This window comes from Hypanus sabinus, chromosome 10, assembly GCF_030144855.1.
Source record: "Hypanus sabinus isolate sHypSab1 chromosome 10, sHypSab1.hap1, whole genome shotgun sequence".
In the NCBI taxonomy this organism is placed as follows: domain Eukaryota; kingdom Metazoa; phylum Chordata; class Chondrichthyes; order Myliobatiformes; family Dasyatidae; genus Hypanus; species Hypanus sabinus.
Genome location: NC_082715.1, coordinates 102,220,266 through 102,246,417, shown reverse-complemented (window position 1 = coordinate 102,246,417; position 26,152 = coordinate 102,220,266). Strand labels below are relative to the sequence as shown.

General features: G+C 39.7%; 1 protein-coding gene across 1 annotated transcript in view; it reads left to right on the top strand.

Moving 5' to 3' along the window:
* mdn1 (midasin AAA ATPase 1) overlaps window positions 1-26,152 on the top strand; it is a 164,187-nt gene that overhangs the window by 35,783 nt on the left and 102,252 nt on the right. Inside the window, exons 30-43 of the mRNA XM_059982421.1 lie at window positions 2,261-2,399; window positions 5,696-5,826; window positions 5,940-6,078; window positions 7,227-7,356; window positions 11,374-11,610; window positions 11,801-11,998; window positions 13,437-13,648; window positions 16,412-16,534; window positions 18,331-18,528; window positions 20,627-20,734; window positions 20,827-21,015; window positions 21,885-21,986; window positions 22,095-22,358; window positions 25,626-25,893. Coding sequence (XP_059838404.1) covers window positions 2,261-2,399; window positions 5,696-5,826; window positions 5,940-6,078; window positions 7,227-7,356; window positions 11,374-11,610; window positions 11,801-11,998; window positions 13,437-13,648; window positions 16,412-16,534; window positions 18,331-18,528; window positions 20,627-20,734; window positions 20,827-21,015; window positions 21,885-21,986; window positions 22,095-22,358; window positions 25,626-25,893 — 2,438 coding nt within the window. The remainder of the gene's footprint in view (window positions 1-2,260; window positions 2,400-5,695; window positions 5,827-5,939; window positions 6,079-7,226; window positions 7,357-11,373; window positions 11,611-11,800; window positions 11,999-13,436; window positions 13,649-16,411; window positions 16,535-18,330; window positions 18,529-20,626; window positions 20,735-20,826; window positions 21,016-21,884; window positions 21,987-22,094; window positions 22,359-25,625; window positions 25,894-26,152) is intronic.

Here is a 26,152-nt window from a genome sequence, read left to right as displayed (position 1 = left end):
ATAAGAAATGGCTTAATAAGAGTGGCTTAATAAAAGGGACGATTAGACATGATTGACAATAGGCAGGTGTGCATATATAGTGAGTATTAGGAAAGCTAAAAGTGATTTTATTGCTGGGAGAAATAAATATAAAGGTAGGAGGGTTATGCTGCAGTTACAAAGGGTGTTGATGAGAATATATTGTGAGTCTTCAGAATTGTTCTCCGAATGAAATTAATGTGTTGGAGGTGGTTCAGAGTAGCTTTACAAGACTCCTGAGGGACCTTGATGCAATAGATGTGGAAAGGGTGCTTCCTTTTGAGGGAGAATTCAGAATTAGAGGTTGCAGTTAAAAAAAAAATCAAAAAATAAAGGTTCACTTTAAGATTGGGTCATTTCCCCACCCATATTTTGGTTGTTGTCTAAATCACTGATCACTTGTAATTAAGGAGAAAATATTAAAGTATTGTGTTATTTCCCAGATGTACATTGAAACATAGTGTTGATTGCATCAGTGATTAATACAGTCTCAGGTCAGACTGCAAGTGTCACCATGCTTCCAGTGCTAACATAGCATGCCCACAAGCTTGCCAACCTGAACCCATACGTCTTTGGAATGTAGGAGGAAATCCACACGGTCACGGAGAATGTACAGACTACTTACAGAGAGTGGCAGGAATTGAACCCTAATCTGGCATTATAAAGCGTTAAACTATCCTTGCCACACAGTAGATCATGTGATGACAATAAGAACCTATTTGACATGGACTACTTGAACAATTGAAAAGTTTCGGTAGATAACTTCTGGATTCCCTCCATGGACATTTTACGAAAGTACTTTTATCTGGAAGTATGATAATTTCTAATAGAACCTAAACTGTTTTTCTTCAGACAGTGTTCTCTAAGAATGTAATTTAATAATGTGTCTAAATGGAAGGAACTGGGGTTGTTCACTTTGGAACAGAGCAAAGAATCTGTGCAAGTCTTTAAGTCTTTCATTTGAAATAAAGTGTAAGTTTTAACTCCGCATTGATGTCTAAAGCGGGGAAGGAATACTTGTGGTTTATAGAATAGTGGTGTGAGGATGTTTCGCTGGCACAATGAGTGGTTAGGGCCTGAAATATGCTGTCAGGGTTGATGATAGAGGTGGATTCAAAATGGAACGAGATAAAGATAAGAAAAGAAAGAAGTTTTAAGAGCTGCGGAGAGAATGGCAGAGTTGAGACAAACTGATGCTCTTGCAAAGTACGGTACAGACAAGGTGGTTTCCAAGCACCAGAAATACAAATCCAAGAATTTGATGAGTCTGTCTAGGTAGAGTTCACTTTTTTTGTATTGCCAGTTTTGCTTGTATTGTAAATTACATTGAAGTTCAAAATGTTCCAAGTAAATTTATTAGCAAAGTACATATATGTTACCATGTACTGCCCCAAGATTCATTTTCTTGTGAGCATTCAGAGCAAATACAAAGAAACGCAATAGAATCAATGAAAAAGACGGGTCAGCAACCAATATGCAAAAGACAACAAACTGCAAATACAAAAATTAAAAAACAAGCAATGAATTTTGAGAGCATGAGATGAAGAGTCCTTGAAAGTGAGTCCATTGGTTGTGGGAATAATGCAATAATGGAGCAAATGAAATTGAGTGGTTATTCTCTCTGTTTCAAGAGCCTGATGGTTGAGGGGGTAGTAACTGTTCCTGAATCGAGTGGTGTGGGTCCTGAGGCTCCTGTGCCTCCTTCCTGTTGCAGCAGTGAGAAGCGAGCATGGCCTGGGTGGTGGGGGCTGTTGATGATGGTTGCTGCTTTGTTGCGGCAGCTTTCTCATTTTGTCCCAATTTTCCCTTTCTAATACAATCATTCATATTTTTCAACTTTTTGTGGTGACATCTGACTTATCCTCGCAGCTTAGAAAAACTTGTATTTATTTAGAGTAGTAAATTGTCAAGTTGATTTACAGGGATGTCACACAAAATGCTGAAGGAACCCAGCAGGTCAGGCAGCACCTATGGAGAGGAATAGTCAATGTTTCGACTGAAACCCTTCATCGGGACTCGATCCAAAATGTTGACACTATTCCTCTCCATAGATACTGCCTGACCAGCTGAGTTCCCCCAGCATTTGTATGTGTTACTCTGGATTTCCAGCATCTGCAGAGTCTCTTGTGTTTGCAGGAATGTTATTTGACTAAGTCTGTAGTCTCATTACACCGTGCTTTGAATGATTTTCTCTCGACTGATGGTATCGTGGAATGTAGGATGTTCTTTTGCTTTTGTGTAGGTGTGGTAAGACGACAATCTGTCAGATGTTTGCTGCCTTGTTCAATCAGAAGCTGCATACAGTAAACTGTCATCTACACTTAGAGACATCAGACTTCCTTGGGGGTCTCAGGCCTGTCAGACATACTTCTGGTGAAAATGTAAGTATTGTTTGATCTGCAATTCGGAGTCTTTAATTGGCTCAAGTGTTCACAAACCTGATCGTTAGATTTGAAATGGCAATGTAGTGAAGGGGGAGAAATCATTTGAAATTGATATCATTGTGCATGCTTAGCAGCATGGACAGTAATTAATGGTTTGTACAACTGATAATTGTTCATGCTATAAATCAATTTTTTATAAATCTGCAATACAATCAGTTATTTGAAAAGTTTCTATTTTCACCTATTGAACACCACATTTCAAGACTGAGCACACTTAGAATTCGAGCAAGTTTGCTTAATGAAAACTGATAACATAACGATTTCCAGGTGCCACTGTCTGAGAGATTTGGTTATCCTGGTTTGGATAACTAACTAACTCTCGCCAAAAGGCACAACAGTTTTTTCAATAAAAGACATTTGCAAACTTGCTGTATGCTTGTAACCTGGATTCTTTTTCAAACTGGATAGAAGGAAATGATAGAAGCAGAGCAGTATAGGATTGTCCAGCATATCATTAGACGTATTCATCTGCTTCCTTCATCAGCCATGCATTCACTTATAGCTAAGAGCTGGGTAAGTTATGGAAGGAATGGAGTAATCTGCCTGCATTCTTTTCATGTATTTCTTGCCCTGTTTGTGGGAACGTCTGTAGTTCCTTGGCCTTATTGGCTATTCTGGGACCCATGAAATAGGAGTTGGAAGCAAAGGCACATTAGCTCTCAAAGGAGTACAGAAGGAATTATCATTTACAATTGTTTTTGCTTAAGTGCTCAACATTATAAGATGATGAGAGGCATTGATCGTGTGGATAGTCAGAGACTTTTTCCCAGGGCTGAAATAGTTGCTGCAAGAGGACAGACACAGGTTTAAGGTGCTGGGGAGTAGGTACAGAAGAGATGTTGGGTAAGTTTTTACTCAGAGTGGTGAGTGTGTGGAATGGGCTGCCAGCAACGATGGTGGAGGCAGATACAATAGGGTGTTTGAAGAGACTTTTGGATAGGTACATGGAGCTTGGAATAATAGAGGGCTATGGGTAAGCCTACTAATTCCTAAGGTCGGAACATGTTCGGCACAACTTTGTGGGCTGAAGGGCCTGCATTGTACTGTAGGTTTTCTGTGTTTCTGTTACAGCACGGAGTCAGTGTTTTTCTTTTATTCCTGTCATTAATAGAATAGATTATGAAAAGGAGGGAAATAAAAGTCAATCAGAACAAAAACAAAAAGCATCAAAAGATGCCATCATTTCAAATTGGAAATGAATTGGAACGAGTGAGTGTGTACCAAATTGCTCATGCACAGATGTACTTGTGATCTGAGCCCTTTTAAATGAACATGGAGCACAATCAAACTGGCTCTCACCCTCTTCCTTTATTATGTAAGGAGTTTGATCTTTTGTGTATAAGTGTGTTTTCTAATGTGTCTTTAATTTCTTAGCTCAAGTTTAAAGCTGTATCTGTTTCTGCTGGAGCCATTCCATCCCACAGAAGAAATAGTTTATCAAATTCTTAAATCCCTTTGTCAGTTTGAACTTGCCAATTAAATCCCTCAGTTTCACAAACTTCTGAGTTTACTTGAATGCAACCTGTCATATGATACCTCCGAGGGTTGTTTTTTTTTAGCCCAGCCCAAGAATTGTAATTACAAAGACAAAATGCACTCAGTGACCACATTATTAGGTACACTAGTGGAACCTGGTGTGGTCTTCTGCTGCTATAGACCATCCACTTCAAGGTTCACCTCTTGAGTGTTCAGAGATGCTCTTCTGCACACCACTGTGGTAGTGTGTGGTTATTTGAGTTACTGCCATCTTCCTGTCAGCTTGAAATTATTCTGGCCAATCTCCTCTAGCCTCTCTCTTTGATGAAGCCTTTTCACCCATAAAACTGCTGCTCAGTGGATGCTGCTTGTTTTTATCTTGATGTGAAAATCCCAGGAGGTCATCAGTTTCTGAAATACTCAAACCACTCTGTCCAGCATCAACAATCATTCCGTGGTCAAAGTCACTTAGAATTGGGAAGAAATGCTATCTGATATTTGGTCTGAACAACAACTGAACCTCTTGACTATGTCTGGATGCTTTTATACATTAAGTTGCTGCCTCGTGATTGGCTGATTATATATTTGCATTAATGACAGGTGTACCTAAAGTGGCTGTTGAGTGCATTTTTTTCCTCATTTGGTGTTCAGCAGTTCTTGTGGTTTTTCCTAATGTGCTCTGATAACAGCCCATCTTTGACATTAAATATAAATTAATCTCTCAAAAAGTGTAGGTTGAGGGGAGGGAGAAAAATCTTTGTATTCTGTTTAAAGCAATAAAACTTGTACTGATTTGAAACTCTTTTGATAGCAGCAACTTTAAGACTTTCCTTTATTGAATAAACAAAAAAAAACAGCAGTGTAGCTAGTGGATTAGTATTGTATGTACCCAAACTAGTGATCTGATTTGTATTTTGTTCAGTTGCTCAGGAATTTGTTTGGCAATTAAAAATTCAGACCGTCCTTTTATATGTAGTGGTGATCATATTTCCATTAAACATCCATCTAGTTTACTTGCCTTCAAAGATTAGAAATCTGACATCTTTACTTTGAGTTCCTACTCCTGTTTCTCAACAGTGTGGTTATCTCAACTGCTGTTTGAAATTATTGTAGTTCAAGAGCAATTAGGGCTGGGCAATACATACTTATAGGCCTATTCAATGGTGATGTCTCTCTGAAGGAAGTAGTGAACCTCAGTGCATTTCTAATATGATTGATCTTTCTGAAAAACTAATTTTTACCTTCATGATGCTGTAAAGAAGGAGGAAAAGGGGAAAGTAAAGTGATTAGATACTGAGAAGCCTGCTTGGTACTTTACCTCTCGTGTTGTGCTAAGTGCTAGATTAATGACTAATGTGTTTTTACACCCTGATAGATTAATGAAAGCTTATTACCACAGGCTACATAAATAGGCCGGCAATGTTGGTAGTGACCCTTTACCTGCCGTCGGCGCCACAAAAGTGTAGTGGTTAGCACAACACTATTACAGCTCATGATGTCAAAGAGTTTGGAGTTCAGTCATGGCGTCTTCTGAGAGGAGTTTGAATTTCCTCCTCATGGAATGCACGAGTTTCCTCTGGGTGCTTTGGTTTCCATCCACAGTCCAAAGATGTACTGTTAAGTGGGTTAATTGGTCAGTGTAAGTTGTCCTGTGATTTGGCTGGGGTTGAACTGGTGAGTTACTGGCCACAAGGGTCTGTTCTGTGCTGTACTCTAAATAATCCTTATTTCAGAAAAATGTATTTTTTTACTGTTAGGATGGCGACAACCCCAGCAAGCTTTTTGAGTGGCATGATGGTCCTCTTGTACTTGCCATGAAGGAAGATGACATGTTTCTGATGGATGAAATCTCTTTGGCAGATGACTCTGTTTTGGAAAGACTGAATAGGTGAGGTGATAATCAAATTTAAGCATTAATATTTGGTTGCAAAGTATAGGAGTGAGGATATGTGTGTCATTGTTGCATTTTGTTGTTCACTGACGTGCAAATTTGTTGTGCAGCGTCCTGGAAGCTGAACAGACACTTTTGCTTGCAGAAAAGGGAAGTGGGGAAGATGATCAAGTGGAGCTTGTAACTGGTGGAAACAAATTTAGGATTCTTGCAACTATGAATCCTGGTGGTGATTTTGGTAAGAAAGAGGTGAGTGTACAATTCGAGAACAATAATTGCAATGCGTGTGAACTTAATTATTGCAGGCTATTCTACAGGCCAGTATAAGGAAACATCAGCACAAGTTAAGATCTTGAGTTGATTTTGATGCTTTGGGTGTCTTGAACTACGTTATACCCAACAATGAGTAATGTGAGCAATTTTGGGGCCCCTTAATGTAGAAAAGATATTCTCACATTGGAGAGGGTTCAGGAAAGGTTGATGAGATTGATTTCGGGAATGAAAGCGTTAATATGTGAGGAGAGTTTATGGTTCCAGGCCTGTGCTTGTGAATTTTAGCAGGATGAGGGGAGGGATCTCATTGAAACCCATTGTATATTCAGAGACTTAGATAAAGTGGATGTGGAGAAGATGTTTCCTTATACTGGGGTAGTCTTAAGTCCTGAGGTAACAGATATAGAATAGAGGTACATCCATTTGGAACAGAGATGAGGAGGAATTTCTTTAGACAGAGAGAGGTGAAGCTGTGGAATTCATGGCCGCAGATGGCTCTGGAGATGAAGTCATTGGATATACTTCAGGTGGAGGTTGATAGGTTATTGATTGATCAGGACATCAAATGTTACCAAGAGAAAGCAGGAGGGTGGTGTTGAGAGGGATTCAATGCAATCACAATCATCACGTTCATAAATAGTTGGATAAAAACCCATTTGCTTCTCTGTTTGCTTATATTTGCCTCACTCAACTGCATAGAAACAAAATGGCCAATCTAGCTTGTCTGTTATAATTGCCAAAAATTTAGTTTCATCACAGCCTGTTATTTTGAATTTTCTATTTTGTTATTCCTTAATATGCTTGGGTTTGCTGTTGAGTAATTTATAAAAACCATTTCTTGCAGAAGGTAACTTCTTAGATTCATGATGCTTGGTCTCACTTGTAGAGGGATTACAAATTTACAATGTCTAGTAATGAACTTCTGTGCTTTTTTCCTGACAAGAACATATTTGGATGTGTTCAATCACTTTTGTGAATTGTAATTTCTTGGATGTTGTTATGAGTGGTTTGTGTAGTTTCTATAATGTCTTTTCATGATGTGCTCTGTTACTCCAGTGGTAACTGAATTTACCATGGCTTAACGCTCTTCCTCCTCTGCTTTTTTTTTTTACTTTAATCATCAGCTTTCACCAGCTTTGAGGAACAGATTTACTGAGATCTGGTGCCCACCATGCAATAGCCGTGATGATTTGATGGAGATTATTCAACATAACCTGTGTCCCAAGCTTTCTTTAGATGGAGAAGATAATAAAGGTGGGGATAGTCTGCTGCTTTGTATTTTGTTAGAATTTTTTTTGAAGCTGTGGAAATCTTTCTTGATGAGTTTAAGAATATTGTTGGGAACACCATAAGACCATTCTCCTTTCTTCTCCTCATAACCTTTGACACCTTGGCTAATGAGGAACCATTGCTTTAAGTGTACTCAGTGACTTGGCATCCGCAGCTACCTGTGGCAATGAATTCTATACATTCACTAACCTCTATCCTCCTTGTCTCTATTCTAAATGGACGTTCCCCTATTCTGCAGCTGTGCTCTCTAGTCCTAGACTTACCTACCAGAGGAAATATCCACCCTGCATCCACCGCATCTAGGCCTTCCCATATTCTAAACTGCAGTGAGTACAAGCCCACTGCCATGAAACACAACTCAATTGTTAACCTTTTCATTGCCAGAATCATTCTCATGAACCTCCTCTGGATCCTCTCCAATGCCAGCGTATCATTTCTTAGAAAAGCGGCTGAAAGCTGCTAAGAATATTCTAAGTGTAGCCTGACCAATCAAAGCCGTATAAAGCCTCAGCATTACATTCTTGTTTTTATATTCTAGTCCTCTTGAAATGAATGCCAACATTGCATTTGCCTTCCTTACCATCGATTCAACCTGCAGGTTAACCTTTAGGAAACCCTGCACAAGTGAGAATCCTTCTGCAGATTCTCTGCTTCTTCAACACTATCTGCCCCTCCACTTATCTTTGTATTGTCTGTAGACTTAGTCACAAAGTCAACAAATCATAGACGTTTAATGTGAAAGGAAGCTGTCTCAACACCAAACCCTGCAGAACACCACTTGTCACTGGTAGCCAATCAGAAAGGGCCCCCTATATTCCCAATCCTTGCCTCCTGCTTATCAGCCAACTTTCTATCCATGCTGGTATCTTTGCTGCAATACCATGGACTCTTATCTTGTTAAGCAACCTAATGTGCTCACCTTGTCAGAGGCCTTCTAAAAATCCAAATCAACACCATCAACTGACTGTCTATCTTGCCTGCTCTTTCTTCAAACAGATTTATCAAGCAAGATTTCCCCTTCACAAAACCATGCCTATTTTATCATGCGCTTCTAAGTACCCTGAGGCCTCATCATCTCCAACATCTTCCCAACTACTGAGGTCAGGCTTACTGATCTATAAGTTCCTGTCTTCTGTCTCCCTTCCTTCTTGAATAATGTAGTGACATTTGCAATTTTCCAGTCCTCTGGAGCCATGCCAGAATCTAGTGATAATTGAATGATCATTATGAATGCCTCCACAATCTCCTCAACTACCACTTGGAGAACCTTGGGGTCTAGTCCATCTGGTCCAGGTAACTTGTCTACCTACAGATCTTTCAGATTCCCAAACACCTTCTACTTAGTAAAAGTAAATTAACTAACTTCAAACCCCCTCACAGACTCAAATTTCTGGCATGCTGCTAATATATTTCACAATGAAGACTGTCACAAAATATTTAAGTACATCTGCTGTTTCTTTGTCCTCCATTGCTCCCTCTCCAGTGCAATCTCCACTTTTGCCTCTTTTACCCTTTATATATCTGAAAAAAGACTTTTGATATCCTCTTGGATATTATTGACTAGCTTTCCTTCATATTTCATTTTTTCTCATCTTATGGCTTTTTTAGTTGCCTTCTGTTTTGTTTTTAAAAGCTTCCCAATCCCCTAACTTCCCACAGAATTTTTCTGTACTGTATGTCCTGTCCTTTGCTTTTATGCTGTTTTTGACTTCCTTTGTCAGCCACGATTGCCTGATCCTCCCTTTAGAATACTAGTTCATCTTTGTGATGTATCTATCCTGTGCTTCCGAATTACTTTCAGAAACTCCAGCCATTGCTGTTCTGCTGTCATCCCTGATATTGCTCTTTTTAACCAGTGTTGGCCAGCTCCTCTCTTATGCCTCTGTAATTCCCTTTACTCCACTGTTGTACTGATACATCTGACTTTATCTTCTCCCTCTCAAACTGCAGTGTAACTTTTATCATATTATGATCACTGCCTCCTAAGGTTTTCTTTAACTTAAGCTCCCTAATCAGATCTGGTTCATTACACAACACACAATCCAGGATTGTCTTTTCCTTAGTGGGCTCAACAAAAAACTACTCTAAAAAGCCATCTCTTGGATATTCTACAAATCCTCTCTCTTCAGATCCAGCATCAACCTGTTTTTCCCCAATCTACCTGCATATTGAAATTCCCCATCACTATCATAACTGCCTTTTTTACATGCCTTTTCTATCTCAAGTTGAAGTTTGTATTCCATGTCCTGCCTACAGTTCGGAGGAATTTATATAACTTCCATTAGAGTCTTTTTACCCTTGCAGTTTCTTAACTCCACCCACAAGGATTCTACATCTTCTGATCTTGTGTCACCCCTTTCTAAGGAATTGATTTCATATTTTTCCAACAGAGCCACACCACTTCCTCTGCCTTCCTGCCTGTCCTTTCAATACAATGTGTATCCTTGAATGTTAAACTCCCAACTATAGTCTTTTAACCATGATTCAGTTGTACCCACAGCATCATACCTGCCAATCATTGTGGTACAAAATCATCTAACTGATTTCATATACTGTGTATTCCAAAATAACACCTTCAGTCCTGTTTTCATAACCCTTTTTGATTTTGCCTCCACATTACTCTGCAACTCACCCCACCATCCCCTGCACCAATTTCTCAGCAATACATTATTCTGCCAGATCATCCTATTCTTGCCCTCACTGTTGTGTGGTACACGCAGCAATCTAGCGAGTACTACCCTGGAGGTCTTGCTTTTTATCTCTCTACCTAACTCCCTATATTCTCCCTTCAAGATCTTGCCTTATATCCTACCTATGTCATTGGTACCAATATATACCACAAATTCTGGATGCTCACTTTTTCCCACTTTAGATTGCTATGGACCTGCTCTAAGAAATCCTTGACCCTGGCACTTGGAAAGCAAAATACCATCTGGTTGTCTTTTTATGTGCACAGAATCTCGTCTACTCCTCTAACTATGGAATCTCTTCACTACTGCTTCTCTCCTGAGCCACAGAGCCAGACTGAGTGCCAGAGACCCAGTTGCTACTACTTCCCCGCTAGATCTTCCTCCTCAACAGCATCTAAAGCGGTATACTTATTGTACCACTTTATAAATCTTAATGTATATTTAAGGCAAAGGTTGATTCTTGATTGGTCAGAGCATGAAGAGATATGGGGAGAAGGTAGGAGATTGGGGCTAAAAGGAAATTTGGATTAGCCATGAAGAAATAGTGGAGCAGACTCAATGGGCCAAATGACCCAATTCTGTTCCTATATCTTACGGTTGTATTACTGACAGCAATGACCACAGGGATACAATGCCTTGGCTGCCTATTCCCTTTCCCTCTCTTAGCAGTAAACCCAAGTACCTGCCTCCTGCAACGCAGGGGTGACTCCATCTCTGTGGCTCCTGTCAGTCACCTCATTCTCCTGTGTGAGTGGAAGGTCATCAAGCTGCAGCTCCAGTCTCTAAGTTGCTGCAGCTTGATGTATTCCTTGTAGATGTAATTATCTTGAGGTCTCCCAGAGTTCCGACATCTCAGACAAAAAACATTCTCAGCACACTATAAATATGCTAATAGACAGAGGAAAAAAAACTTAATTAGAACCTCCACCTGTGTTTGACCAAGCCTATTCTCACCCAGATTTTTTGAGCCATTGCCTCCTACTCTTAACATTGGCCACTCCAACAATAGCTGCCCTGCTCGATTCTCACTTCCTTTAATTGCCTCAAATACAACTTACTCCTGATGAGTCTTCTTCTTGTCGATGGCTCCCCAACTTACAGCAATATCTCACTCACCACTTCAAATTATGACTCATTTCCAACACAACTTGTTTTCAAATGGCTCTCATGTTGTTTGAAGGTAATAATGTTACTGTATGTGAAATAGACTACTAGCAGTCCAGCTATTCCAGGTATGGATAGAATAATTAAGCAAGGAAAATGAGCTAACTGAATTTTCTGTGCATTTTAGGCAAAGATATTGCTGAACTCATTTTGGATTTCATTGACTGGCTAAAAAATCAAGAGTTTGGTCGTCGATGTGTATTGAGTATTCGTGATATTCTGTCTTGGGTCAACTTCATGAATGTTACAACTGAGAGAGTGACTTCCGATGTGGATTTGGATGATAGAGCTACATTTAATCTTGATCCTGTCACTGCATTCATACATGCTGCCTGTCTCATTTGTATTGATGGCATTGGATCAGGTGTGTGTTTAATCAGGGAATGGGGGTGGGGGAGGATGGTGTTGGTTCTCAATCTCTTGGAGTAAAGTTTTCCAGAACTGAATCCATTGCATATTTAGTCAACCTACAGATCTTTGTTCTCCTGACAGTGGATTACCAGATTGTTCTCAAGAGTAGATATTTAATCCTTTTTGACATAATTTCCTTCCAGGGTCTACAGTTTGTTCTCCTGAAGCTACACTGGCTGCTCGCAAAGCATGCTTGGAATTTCTTTTTAAAAAGCTGTCTGTGATCACACATTTGAAAAAACATATGAAGAGTATGCTGAACAGTTATGATGAGAAAAGGAAGAGGAAAATTTTATGGACTGAACACTACTTTGGAATTCATCCTTTTTACATTCCCATAGGTGAGCATGTGATTAGTGTTAAATTGGAAAGACCTAGGCTATTCTATTTTTCTGATAATTACTTCAAAAATAAATATCTCTATCTTTGATAGTTTTTTTTTCTGTTAATCACCTTCATTCTGTGTTCTGTAGTTTCAGTGAGAGAAAATTTATATCTACTGTCCATGATTTTAAATATCTTGATCAGGTCATTTTGCATCTTTTTTGGTTTTAATCTTGCTGCTTCTGTCAGTCCATATGTTATAACACATGTCCCTTGTCCCTGGTGTGGTTTGGGCCCAGGAGTGCATTGAAATTGACTACTGGTATCCAGAATTGTCTTCTACTCCGTTACACTCCATGCCTACTCTTTATATATAAAAAAAAAACCCTGGGGTTCCTTGTGCGTTTTTAACCATTATCTCAGCCACGTCCAGTTTCTGCAAAGTATGTGCATGTACCTTAGATCAGTTGTGTATTCTTTAGAATTATTCTTTTCTAACTTGTGTTGGACAAATGATTAAAATTGATGTCCTGATAATTATGGCATGTGTATTGTTTGATGCCAGTGCATAGTTTTATGTTCCAATATTCTGAGGCAGTGTTTTCAGACACCGGAAGTGGAAAAAGTGATTGTGTTCTTGTATGATTTGCCATTTGCAAAGTCAGCTTAATCCCTGGTATGAATGTGGTAGGAATTTTGCACAATTCTAGGAATATAATGGTTGCCAGTACTCCAGAAATTCTGTGTTATCCTCTACTTAGTCCTTTTTTCCCCCAGACTGACTGACTGACTGCTATGATAGTTTGACCATTTCCTTGTCGTTACTGTAGGCAGCTGGCAGTATAGTAAAAGCAAACACGATGAAATCTGCAGATGCTGGAAATTCAAACAACAACACACACAAAATGCTGGTGGAACACAGCAAGCCAGGCAGCATCTATAGGGAGAAGCACTGTCCACGTTTCGGGCGGAGACCCTTCCAACTCTTGGCCCGAAACGTCGACAGCGCTTCTCCCTATAGATGCTGCCTGGCCTGCTGTGTTCTATCAGCATTTTGTGAGTATAGTAAAAGGTAGCTTTAAATATTAGTAGGTTGTATAGAGCATTCAAAGACGTATTGGAAGATATTTTTAAAAAGTAGAAGTGCCTTTTTCCCATTCCCAAGATTGTTGGCATTTGTTGTGTTCAGCTTGTGCGGTTGATACTAATTCTAATTTTATTATTATCTTTCATAGTACAGCTGCAGTAAGATCTGTTTTTTGGAAATTCCTTAATGTTGAAAAAATATATATTAGTCCTACCTTACTGAAACGTGTCTTATTAATGAAAAGGTTTCTATTAAAATATAATTTAGCTAACCAGCCTTTATTTTTGCTGAAAACATTTACTAATGAGTAAATCAGTAAATAATAGCTTGAGTACTTATTAACAATGGGTGTGTATTACTGTTTCTAGAAGGGACAGGTGGAGAAAAGCTGGCGCTTGAAGACTATGCATTGAATGCTGGCACGACTGCAATGAACGCTCAGAGAGTGTTGAGAGCCCTGAAGTTAAACAGGCCAATTCTTCTGGAGGGATCACCAGGAGTTGGAAAGACAAGCCTGGTGGCAGCTTTGGCAAAGGCTTCTGGAAACACACTTGTCCGAATTAACCTTTCTGAACAAACGGTAAGTTAGTATAAAACTGTTTAAGTCTTGGAACCTGTAGAATTAAGTGTAGGTTTTCAGTTCCACTATTCAGCAATATCATGGTTGATCTTTTAACTCTGGGCTGCTATCTGGCACAGGACTGTATCCTTTGATAGGGAAAAGTACTGACTATAGTTTTAAATGAAAGATTGAAAGATGCTGTGTATAGAAGGACCTTAATGATATTGTATATGGTTCACTGAATAATAAATAAGTAAAGCAGGACTTTATTGCAAGAGAATTTGAAAATATGAGTGGCAAATGCTTTACTCTAATTATTTCTCAGCCTTGTTTGTCATATACTTGCCCAGTCAGTTAACCTGCCTCTCCCATCCTGAAGCCTTTCTACAGTAAAATTCTGTTGATATGTTATCTCTGATCTTTAGTGCTGGACTAGCAGATTTTCTGGACTACTGCATGTTATTCTTTCAATGCGCACAATGCTCCAATGTGCTTGTAATTCCCTATTTTTAAGATGTTACACATAATACAAATTTTCCCCAGAATCCATAATTTTCAAAGGGCTGTGGGGAACAGTGACAGTAGAATAGTGGAGTTTAAATGTACATCCTCAGCTCTGGCTGCCTCCTAGCCTCGTATCAGCAAACTTGGATATTTTGAACAGATGATCTCATCCATTTTGATATAGACTATGTATACCAACTCCTGTCGCTGCTCTCTACCTGAATACCTGAAAATAGCCCAGTTAGCTACAGTATTGTTAATCAGTATTAAGTCTAACCAGCATATTAACAATACTATGCAATCTTGTGTACTAAGCTTGTGTAACACTTATGGAGTCCCTTAAAGTCGAAATTCACAGGTTATAGATGATAGACAATAGGTGCAGAAGTAGACCATTTGGCCCTTCGAGCCTGCACCGCCATTCTGAGATCATGGCTGATCATCTACTATCAATACCCTGTTCCTGCTTTGTCCCCATATCCCTTGATTCCCCTATCCATAAGATACCTATCTAGCTCCTTCTTGAAAGCATCCAGAGAACTGGCCTCCACTGCCTTCCAAGGCAGTGCGTTCCAGACCCCCACAACTCTCTGGAAGAAGTTTTTCCTTAACTCTGTCCTAAATGATCTACCCCTTATTCTCAAACCATGCCCTCTGGTACTGGACTCTCTGAGCATCTGGAACATATTTCTTGCATCTTGTCCAATCCCTTGATAATCTTATATGTTGCAATCAGATCCCCTCTCAATCTCCTTAATTCCAGCGTGTACAAGCCCAGTCTCTCTAACCTCTCTGCGTAAGACAGTCCGGACATCCCAGGAATTAACCTCATGAATCTGTGCTGTACTTCCTCTACAGCCAGGATGTCCTTCCTTAACCCTGGAGACCAAAACTGTACACAGTACTCCAGGTGTGGTCTCACCAGGGCCCTGTACAAATGCAAAAGGATTTCCTTGCTCTTGTACTCAATTCCCTTTGTAATAAAGGCCAACATTCTATTAGCCTTCTTCACTGCCTGCTGCACTTGTTCATTCACCTTCAGTGACTGATGAACAAGGACTTCTAGATCTCTTTGTTTTTCTCCCTTACCTAACTCTACACCGTTCAGGTAATAATCTGCCTTCCTGTTCTTATCTATCTGCTATTCTGCTTATCTACTCTGCTATTTAGATCTCTTCACACTCTTCACTGCCAACAATGCCCATCCCCCAGAAAGCTGTCAGTGGATCTGTCAAACATTGCCCTGTAACCCATGTTGACTATGTCCAGTCCCAGTATTATTTTCAAAGTGTGTCCTATTACCATGTAGAGATTAAAAATATATTTAAGAAATTCCTCTGTAACTGATGTCTTGTATATAGTTCCCTGCTTTCCACTTTGTTCAACGGCAAAGTGTTGCTACCTTCCAATCTGTGGGAGCAGTTCTAGAAATGATGACATTTTGGAAGGTGGCAGCCAAGACTTGAAATGCATTCAAAACTCTTGGAAATCTGTCATCAGATCCTTGATCTATTGCCTATCACTCCCTTCAGCTTTCCGCCACTTTCTTTAAGCGGTTTGTATGTTCTCCCTATGACAGCTTTGGTTTCCTCCATGTGCTCTGGTTTCTTCCCACATTCCAAAGACATACAGGTTAGTAAGTTGTGGCTGTGTTATGTTAGCACAGGAAGAATGTGACCCAGCGTGGGCTGCCCCCAGCACATCCCAGATTGTGTTGCTTGTTGATGCAAGTGAAGCATTTCCCTGTATGTTTCAATGCACATTTGACAAATAAAGCTAATCTTTAAATCAAGCTATTTTTCCCACTTAATAATTGGAGCTTCCCCTTTCACATGTGTAGTCCTCTGCTACTTGTCAGAGTACTACTGTTAAAGCAACTGAGCTATCTGCAGCTAGTAATTTTTTACCATACCTAAATCTACTGTTAAATGAAGATTTTAAGCACTGTTGAAATGCATTAGGGGCCATATGTAGGCTCCATTGAGCAGCAGAAATCTAAAGTTTATGCCAAAGAAGGTGGAAAATCTTGGGATTATTGAGAGATTCATAATGAATTTTTAAATATTGTTGAAGTTATGATGTAGCAGCATGATGGTCAATTTGCAAGCTAATGGTAATGTGGTAAGTAAGTCGATTACTATTTGGAGCAAGAGACTTGATGTGTGAAAATTTTCAAATGGAAAATATTGTTTAGAGGCACCACTTGTATTATTTAATTGCTCAAATGTAACTAGGTCCTGTTGCTTTGAATTTTGAACATGTCTTCTGTTCCTGTAGGATGTGACTGATTTGTTCGGGACAGACCTGCCCGTTGAGGGTGGTAAAGGTGGAGAGTTTGCTTGGCGAGATGGTCCTCTGCTTGGGGCTTTGAAGGCCGGACATTGGATTGTTTTAGATGAGGTGGGTACTGTTCATAAATTGTTTTGATCTCCTTTCTGTGACTTTATAGGCTTACTACACTTGCACATTAAAATTCACTGCAATAGTGACATTTTAATTCCTTTTCATATAGGATACGTGTTGCCTTTGGATGTGGAATTTAACCCCTGCTAAATTTTGATACTAAAAGGACTGTTGGCCCGTATATCAGAAATAGAAGCATTGAGTCACCTAATGAACAATTCATATTTCTAATATTTTCTGCCCCTCAGCCATATCATTCCTGCCGGTTGCTGGTGTCAAAGTCTATTGTAATAGAAGCTGGTCTGACTAGCCTTTTTCCCCTTCGCTATCAACTCTGGTTACTGAAACTACTCAAATGAGCCAGGGAGGAGTGCATAGTCAAGGTGAAGGAGAACCTGGGAATGGCATTCTTCTTTAGTTGTGGTCATCAGGTGCAGAGTGGTCGATGTTTGTGAATGTGTGACCCATGAATTACTTCTGATCTACAACAGTAGCCCAAGCCATTCCATCTGCAGATCTGAAAAAGGATCTTCTCTAGAGGGCTGCAAAATTCAAATTGCAGGGAAAGTAGATGGAAGTTTATTCAGTCCAACCCTCATCCTGATGGCCACCTTTTGTATGGCTGCATGTAGATCCTATGTAACAAACATCAAATATGAGTACATGCAGTCTGCCCCTGGTGTTGAGGGATAGGCCTGATCAGGCTGCATCATGTGCTTTTTTTAAAAAAGATAATTGCCCAGCAGTTGTTTAGTTTCTGTGCATCAAAGCAGTGGTTTACACTGAATGTCTTTCAGGCTTTGCAGAAAAAGGAGACTGAATTTTGCCTGGTATTTGCTAGAGTGGAGTCACTTTTCAGAGTGTTGGCGTGTGGCCAAGTGGTTAAGGTGTTTGTCTAGTGATCTGAAGGTTGCTTGTTTGAGCCTTGGCTGAGGCTACTTGTGTGTCCTTGAGCAAGGCACTTAACCACATTGCTCTGTGACGACACCGGTGCAGAGCTGTATGGGTACTAATGCCCTTCCCTTGGACAACATCAGTGGCATGGAGAGGGGAGACTTACAGCTTGGACAACTGCTGGTCTTCCATAATACAAAAAAACCTTGCCCAGGGTTGCGCCCTGGGAACTTTCCAAGGCGCAAATCCGTGGTCTATCGAGACTAACGGAGGCCTACTACACACTTCTCAGATTTTACAAGGCCCTTACTTTTAAAGATGCACCAGATTTTATTCACATTTGTAGTCTTGGTATCATCACAGGCAGTCCTTTTATGTGACCGTTGTCAAACTATGGAAGTGTATGTTTGCTGGAAGGGAAATACAGTGTAATCTTGGGTTTACCCCAAGCATTTGTGCAACATGGGACTGGCTATATGCCCTTCTCAGAGATGTAAACATTGACTTCTGTTGGTAGATTGATTCAGTGAAATACCTTGGAAGCTGGTTGATCATTCAGAGCTAAGGCACACCAGAAATGTGGTGTAGTCATTGTAAAGTCTTTGTTGCATGAGATTACAGTTTAGGGTTCTCTCATTGCTGAATGCAGAAAGATTGGGAACTGTAATGTCCAAGCTTGAATATTTGGAATTAAAACATTGATGCCATTTGATCTAATGTTAAAATTTGTCAACAAATCAACGATGCATCAAGCAGAGAGAATGATGACAATGTAGTGTTTATAATTTATAAATATTTCTTGAATAAGATATGTGCTTGGGAAAATGTTACTCAGTAACTTACTCATTCCCTGTAACTTCCAAAAGACATGAAGTAACTAGAATTATCTTTTTCCTCAGTTAAACTTGGCTTCTCAGTCTGTACTGGAGGGACTCAATGCTTGTTTTGACCATCGTGCTGAGGTTTTTATCCCTGAGCTGGGATTTAGCTTCAGTGTACAACATAAGAAGACCAAGATCTTTGCCTGTCAGAATCCTTACCGACAAGGAGGTGGAAGGAAAGGACTCCCCAAGTCATTTCTCAACAGATTTACACAGGTGAGGCAAGAAAATTAAGTGCAGTTTATAGTTTTGGACGAAATGTGTTCCCCAGCCATTTACCAAATACAGGAGAAAGATTGCCATTGATTAAATTTGGATGGCGATCTGCAGTCTGTATAACAATTAAGTGATTTGTTCTGTGAAATATTTTAGCTATTATCCTTATTTCCTTCTGGGCATCTGATTTTAAAAATTTCTACAAAAATTCAAAAGAATCAAGACTATTTGAAGCAACCATTATTTGGTTATTTGACATGTAATTTGGAAGATTTGAGCAACTTGCTTTTCACATTTTTTGTTAATTCTGTGATTTCTGCAAGCCTTATTCATCAGAATCATAAATGAGCTAAAATATTGAAACATTTATGTATTTATACACAACTTTCATAACCAAAGAATATCCTATAAAGTTGTAAAGTCCAGGAATGATGTTGAAAGTCACACAAAATGCTGGAGGAACGCAGCAAGCCAGACAGAATCTATGAAGAAGAATAAACAATTGATATTTTTGGGTTAAGACCCTTCATCAGATTGTTTATTCTCCCCTGCCCTGCCCCATAGATGCTGTCTGACTTGCTAAGTTCCTTCTGAATTTTATGTGTGTTGCTCAAAATTTCTAGCATTTGCAGAATCTGTTGTTTTTAGGATGTTAAAAGTTACAGCTATTCTGGTTATGGGGGGATATATAGGAACTAGTTTTATTTTGCAGTTTTACAGAGAATATGCAACGACGTGATCATATATATTTAGTTCTTTAAACCTTTCTTTGAAACTGCAGATTGGCCAAGATATGAAACTTGCTTGAACTTTAATGTATGTCTCAACAAGGAGAGTTCCTCAATTTAATTGACCTTCACTAATCTGAGTACCTGTAATCTGGTTCCTTCGCTAATCCGGCACTGATTTTAAATTTTCCATGCAACTGTAATTTCAAATCTCCTGGGCCACCATACCAATCTGCTGTGCATTGTTTTGGTTGCGCTAGATCTGTTCATGTGTTGTCACGCTGTTGTAAGCACAGACAGGCGATTCCTACTTGTTTTCCTGCATTTATTGATATAATTTGCATGAAATGCGGCCACCCAGCACCCGTCCATCTCACCCGCCAGTGGTGGGGGAGCTGGCGAGCGTTGGGTCGGTCCGCCTTCTCGCCCACCTGCTGGCGGTCGCATACTGCTCTCTGGTGTCGCCCGGCTGGTGTTCTGTTCTCTTCTGCCTACGACTTTAGATCAGGCATGGTGACCCGCTGAATTTAAGCATATTACTAAGCAGAGGAAAAGAAACTAATGAGGATTCCCTCAGTAACTGCGAGTGAAGAGGGAAGAGCCCAGCGCCAGATCCCCAGCCGCCTTGTGGTCGTGTGAAATGTGGCATATAGAAGACCTTCTTTCTCCAACTTCTGCTTCTGCTCACCCAGATATGCTGCCACCATCATCAACAGTTTTTGAAGAAACTTGTGCCAGTTTCAGCACCAGTTCCTGATGCTTCACTCATTTTTCAAGATGAAGATGTTAATGATCCTGACAACCCCACACTTGCAAACGTGTAACTTTGTCTGAAGGTATATTAAATGTCTCACTTTAGAAGTGGAAGTGCTCAACTGTTCTATTTAAGTTGATTCCTGTACATTTACCTGTACCCTTTATTTCCCTGTGTCTGTACGATATATTGCTTATTAAAATTTCACTTTCTATTCATTTAATATCTCTGTTTCATTATTATCTAACGTACTGATTTATATGATCTTTTAAAGGTGCGATGAGGTGGTTAGCTATTGCTTAATGTGATACTTCTGTAATTCGGCATCCCGATGGTGTCGGATTAGTGAAGGTTGACCTGGAACATCTATACTTGACACTATCGGTTTGGTTGTTGTATTTAATAAATATTGAAATGACATGTGGTGCTTGGAGTTGAAGATTAGGGCAGTGTTTCTGGTCAATAGTAGTAATATGATTTTCAATATTTGCAAAATTTTATCCAGTTTTAACTAATTGCAAAACAGAAAATATACCTGAACATGTTTCTGCTGTTGCATTATTTTGTGTGCGCTGTTCAAAGTACTTGGAGGTTAATGTTGGGTTTTGTATTGTAGGTTTATGTGGATCAACTTTCAGTCACAGACATGGAATATATTGCTGACACGATCTTTCCTGCTATTGGTAAAAATATTATCAGTAAAATGGTTAATTTTAGCCATAAGGTAAAGGATTCTTTCTATTTGAAGAAATCATGTTTGAATGACAAATTGTTTAGAAAAATTTTTGTTATTAATTGAATTGCTCTTTATTAAAGGTAAACCAAGAAATAATAGTAGAAAGAAAATGGGGTCAAAAAGGAGGACCATGGGAGTTTAATCTACGTGACCTCTTCCGGTGGTGTCAATTAATGTTAGTAGACCAAACAGCAGGGTACTATGATCCAGGCCAGCATGTTGCTTTGGTATATGCAGACCGAATGAGAACTGAAGCAGACAGGAGAAATGTAAGAATATCTGCTTTTTTCATTTTCAGTTAATTCTGCAGTAAATCCTGCCTAGGGAATTGTGTGAACTCTGTAGTTGGGAGCTAAGGTGGTGACTTTTCACTTTTGTCATTATTTGATCACTTTATGGATTCAAACTTGGGAATCAGAGCACAGCCTCTAATTATTTTTTCTTCTATTTAACCCTTTTGATGAGTATTACGTTTAATTATTTCAGTGTGAAGAAATGAATATGTTGGAGTGTGTTGCATTTTTAATGCATTTAATCCCTAATATCGAGTGCAGAGGTTTCATTTTTGATTCATAATGGTGATTGCAGTTGCACATCGTGTTCAAATTGGATAAGGCGTGTATTTGATGATAGCTGAAAGGATGTTACACCTGAATGAGTGGAGCTGAGTGGAGCTGCAGACTGACCAACACATGTACTTAGACCATGCAGTGTTTATACCCCAGCATGGATCGAATTAATATGTTCCTTTGTCATTTGTGTACAAAGTTGCAGTTGTTAATTTGAAGCTTGTAGTTGAATAGCCCCTAATCATGGCTGATACTCCTCCCTTATTGTTCTTCCCAACCTTTTTCGGCCAGGGGCTGTCATTTTACTCATACTGAAGCACACATGGTAAATATATGTCTGATCAAAAGTTCATACAGTTTACTTTCTTGAATTTTTTCTGATTACAGGGAATGACAGGTAATTGTCTCTTCCACAGTTCTCAGATGAAGTTCTGACAGAAGACAATGTAATTTCATTCACAAATAGCGGTGCTAAGCTTACAAGGCACTTTCATGAGACGCAAGCAGTAATTTGGTGACATGAAAGAGCTTGTATTCTCCACTAATTTGTACATTTTATTTATTCCAAGATGTTTGCTGTATTTGAAAGAATATTCTCAAATGGTGATGCCAATCAGTTGTATCCCTATTCCCAGTCCAGAAAATTCCATATCACCCCACAGCAGTTTCAGGTGTGTCATTTAGAATTTCAGTTTGATGAAGTAAAAACATTTATGCATTTGTAAAAATAAAAACTTGTTGACAATTTGTACTGAATCATTGCTATTCTCCTTTTGTAGGTTGGTTATTCTATCCTTTCACGTCATGCAGTCAGTGTTCCTATGTCGAGCAAACGACTGTCGATTCTTCACCATTCACTTCAACCACTGGAGTCAGTTATGAAGTGTGTTCAGATGAACTGGATGACAATTTTGGTAGGTCCAGCTGCCAGTGGGAAAACCAGCCTAATCCAGCTTCTCGCTCTTCTGATGGGCCAAAATTTAAAGGTTATGGCAATGAACAGTGCTATGGACACCACAGAACTACTTGGTGGATTTGAGCAGGTGAGTTAACATGAAATTAAGCAAAGTATTTTGGCAGATTTGTTCAGCTTTTATCGAGTTGCCAATGTATTCCCTTGAAGTTTGGATCTCACTAGAAAGCATTTGCAATGTCAAAGTCCCAAATTTTGAGGTTATTGCTGGCATTGTTTCCCTGCATTTTGACTTTGAATTTCACATTGGTAGCAAACTAACTTGTTGCGGTTCCCCAGTTCTTCCATTTTGTCTGCTGTAACTCTGTCAGGTTATTTCTCACCAAGAATGATTTGAGACATCTAGTGATGTTATCGTCATCTGGTTTTGGTTACAGTGTTGCTCACTGTAGATAATAATTACAGGACAATTGTTGATTTAAATTGCACACAATACTCTAAATGAAGTCTCACCAACATGTTATGCAACTTCAACATAACATCCCATCTTCTGTACTCAAGTACCTTGTTTAGGAAAACCAATGTGCCAAAAGCTTTTGTTATGACACTATCTACCTGTGACACCACTTTCAATGAATTATGGGCCTGTATTCCCAGATTCCTTTGTTCTACCACACTCCTCAGTGCCATACCATTCACCATGTACGACTTACCCTGATTGGTCCTTCTGAAGTGCAACACCTCACACTTGTAGAAACATAGAAAACCTCCAGCACAATACAAGCCCTTCAGCCCACAATGCTGTACTGAATATGTACTTACTTTAAAAATTACCTCGGGTTACCCATAGCCCTCTACTTTTCTAAGCTCCATGTACCTATCCAGGAGTCTCTTAAAAGATGCTATTGTATCCATCTCCACCACGGTTGCTGGCAGCCCGTTCTGTGCGCTCACTACTCTGCGTTTTTAAAGGAAAACTTACCCCTGACATCTCCTATACCTACTTCCAAGCACCTCCAAACTGTGCCCTTTCATGCTAGCCATTTCAGCCCTGGGAAAAAGCTTCTGACTATCCACACGATCAATGCCTCTCATCTTATACACCTCTATCAGGTCACCTCTCATTCTCCGTCGCTCCAAGGAGAAGAGGCCGAGTTCACTCAACCTATAAGGCATGCTCCCTAATCCAGCCAACATCCTTGTAAATCTTCTTTGCACCCTTTCTATAGTTTCCACACCCTTCCTGTAGTGAGATGACCAGAACTGAGCACAGGACTCCAAGTAGGGCCTGACCAGGGTCCTGGATAGTTGTAACATTATCTCTCGGCTCTTGAAGTCAATCCCACGGTTGATGAAGGCCAATATACCATATGCCTTCTTAACTACACAGTCACCCTGCGCAGCGGTTTTGAGTGTCTTATGGACTTGGACCCCAAGATCCCTCTGATCCTCCACACTGCCAGGAGTCTTACTATTAGTACTGTATTTTGCCATCGTATTTGATTTACCAAAATGTACCACTTCACACTTATCTGGGTTGAATGCCATCTGTCACTTAATTAAATTCCATCTGCCATTTTTCAGGCTATTTTTCCAGCTGGTCCAGATCCTGCTTCAAGCTCTGGTATTCTTTCCTCGCTGTTCACCACAGCTCCAGTCTAAGTGTCGTCTTCATATTTGCTGATTGATTTAACCACATGATCATCCAGATCATTGATATAGATGACAAACAACAACAGACCCTGCACTGATCCCTGCACACTCCACTAGTCACAGGCCTCCAGTCAGAGAGGCAGCCATCTACTGCCACACTCTGGCTGTCTGACTTTTCCTACAAATCCAATGTCTAATCTAATTTACTATCTCATACTGAATGACAACCTTCTTGACCAACTTCCCATGTGGGACCTTGTCAGATGTCTTACTAAGGTCCATGTAGACAGCATCCACTGCCTTAGCTTCATCAACTTTCCTGGTAACTTCCTTGGAAAAAAAGTACAAGTTTGGTTAGACATGACCTACCATGCACAAAGCTGTGCTGACTCTTCCTACTCAGTTCCTGTCTATCCAGATGCTCATACATTTGATCCTTTAGAATATCTTCTAATAACTTTCCCACTACTGATGTTAGGCTCACTGGCCTATAATTTCCTGGTTTATTTATTTTTAAGAGCTTTTCAGAAACGGAGGAACAACATTGACTATCCTCCAAGTGTCCGATACCTCACCTTTGCTAAGGATGATTTAAACATCTCTGCTAGGGCCCCAGCAATTCTGTACTAGCATCCTAAAGGGTCTGAGGGAACATCTTGTCAGACCCCGGAGATTTCACCACCCTAATTTACCTCATGACATCAAGCACCTCCTCATCTGTAATCCGTATAGAGTCTGTGTCTCGCTATTGCTTTGCCTCATTTCTATATACTGTGTCCATCTTCCGAGTAAATATAGATGCAAAAAATGCACTTAAGATTTCCCCCATCTCTTGACTCCATGCATAGATTCCAATTCTGATCTTCTAGAGCACTGATTTTGTCCCTTGCAATCATTTTGCTTTTAACATATCTGTAGAATCCCTTAGGATTCTCCTTCACCTTGTCTGCTAGGGCTAGTACATGCCTTCTTTTACATAGAACATAGAAATCTATAGCACATTCCAGGCACTTCAGCCCACTGTGTTGCACTGACCATGTAACCTACTTGCAAAGCTGCCTTGAATTTCCCCACTGAATAGCCCTCTATTTTTCTAAGTTCCATGTACCTGTCTAAAAGATTCTTAAAAGACCCTATTGTATCCGCCTCTGCCACAGTTGCTGGCAATACATTCCGCGCTCCAACGCTCTGTGTGGAAAAACTTAGCTCTGACATCTCCTTGTACCCATTTCCAAGCACCTTAAAACTATGCCTCCTTGTGTTACCCATTTCAGCCCAAGATCTTCTCCAACAACTTGTCCACCACTGAAGTAAGAAGTAAGTTTTAGCCCTGCTGGTTCATTTTTTAGGTAGTCTCCAGCATTTTTTAATCTCAATAAGTACCTCATTTGTTCCTTCCTGCCAAAACCTGCTGTGCACCTTTTATTTTTCTTAACCAGGTCCTCAATATCTCTTGGAAACCAAAGTTCCCTCAACCTGTTATCTTTCCCTTTTATTCTTACTGGAACATACACACTTTGTACGCTCAGGATTTCACTTTTGAAGACCTCCCATTTACCAAGTGCACCTTTGCCAGAAAGCTGATTTTAAATCTTGGTAGCCGCTCTTGTTTAACCCATTATTTCTGTTTATATTCAGATTGAGCATCAAAGTTGTGAATCAAAATGTCACAGTGATTAAAACTGATGTTTCACTTGTGATGATATAGGAGTAGGAAATTTTAATGTTGTCATTATGCTTGCAGGTTGATATATTACGTCCCTGGCAAAGTTTAATTGGGAAGGTGAAGGCTTTTGTCCTTGCTGTCACCAAGAATGTTCTCCTCTCTCTGGACTCTTTCCATGATGGCAGTAATCTTCTCAAACTCTGGAATTCGTTCCTGAACAGCCATTCTCAGTCTCTTGACAAGGATCATAGATCTGGCATTTCCTCTGAGGCAGTGAACAAACTGGAGAATTTGCTCACTGTTCTTCACCAGTGCAACAACAAATTGAATACATTCTCGTCATCAGGTACATGTTACTGAACGATTATTTTTAAATTTAGCAGTGTGATTTTAAATTCTGCAGAATTCAATGTTCATAACTTTTTTTTAAAAAAAACCAAGTAGGTTCAGAGGACAAAGTAAAATTAAATATGGAAAACTGATTTTTAAAAAATGCTCAATTGCTGTGATTGCAGCTCATTTTGAGGTATGCTATAGATTGCTTTCCTACTTCCGCCTCTATATCTGTTAAACTCTGGCTGAATGATTTCATGTTTTCCAACTAC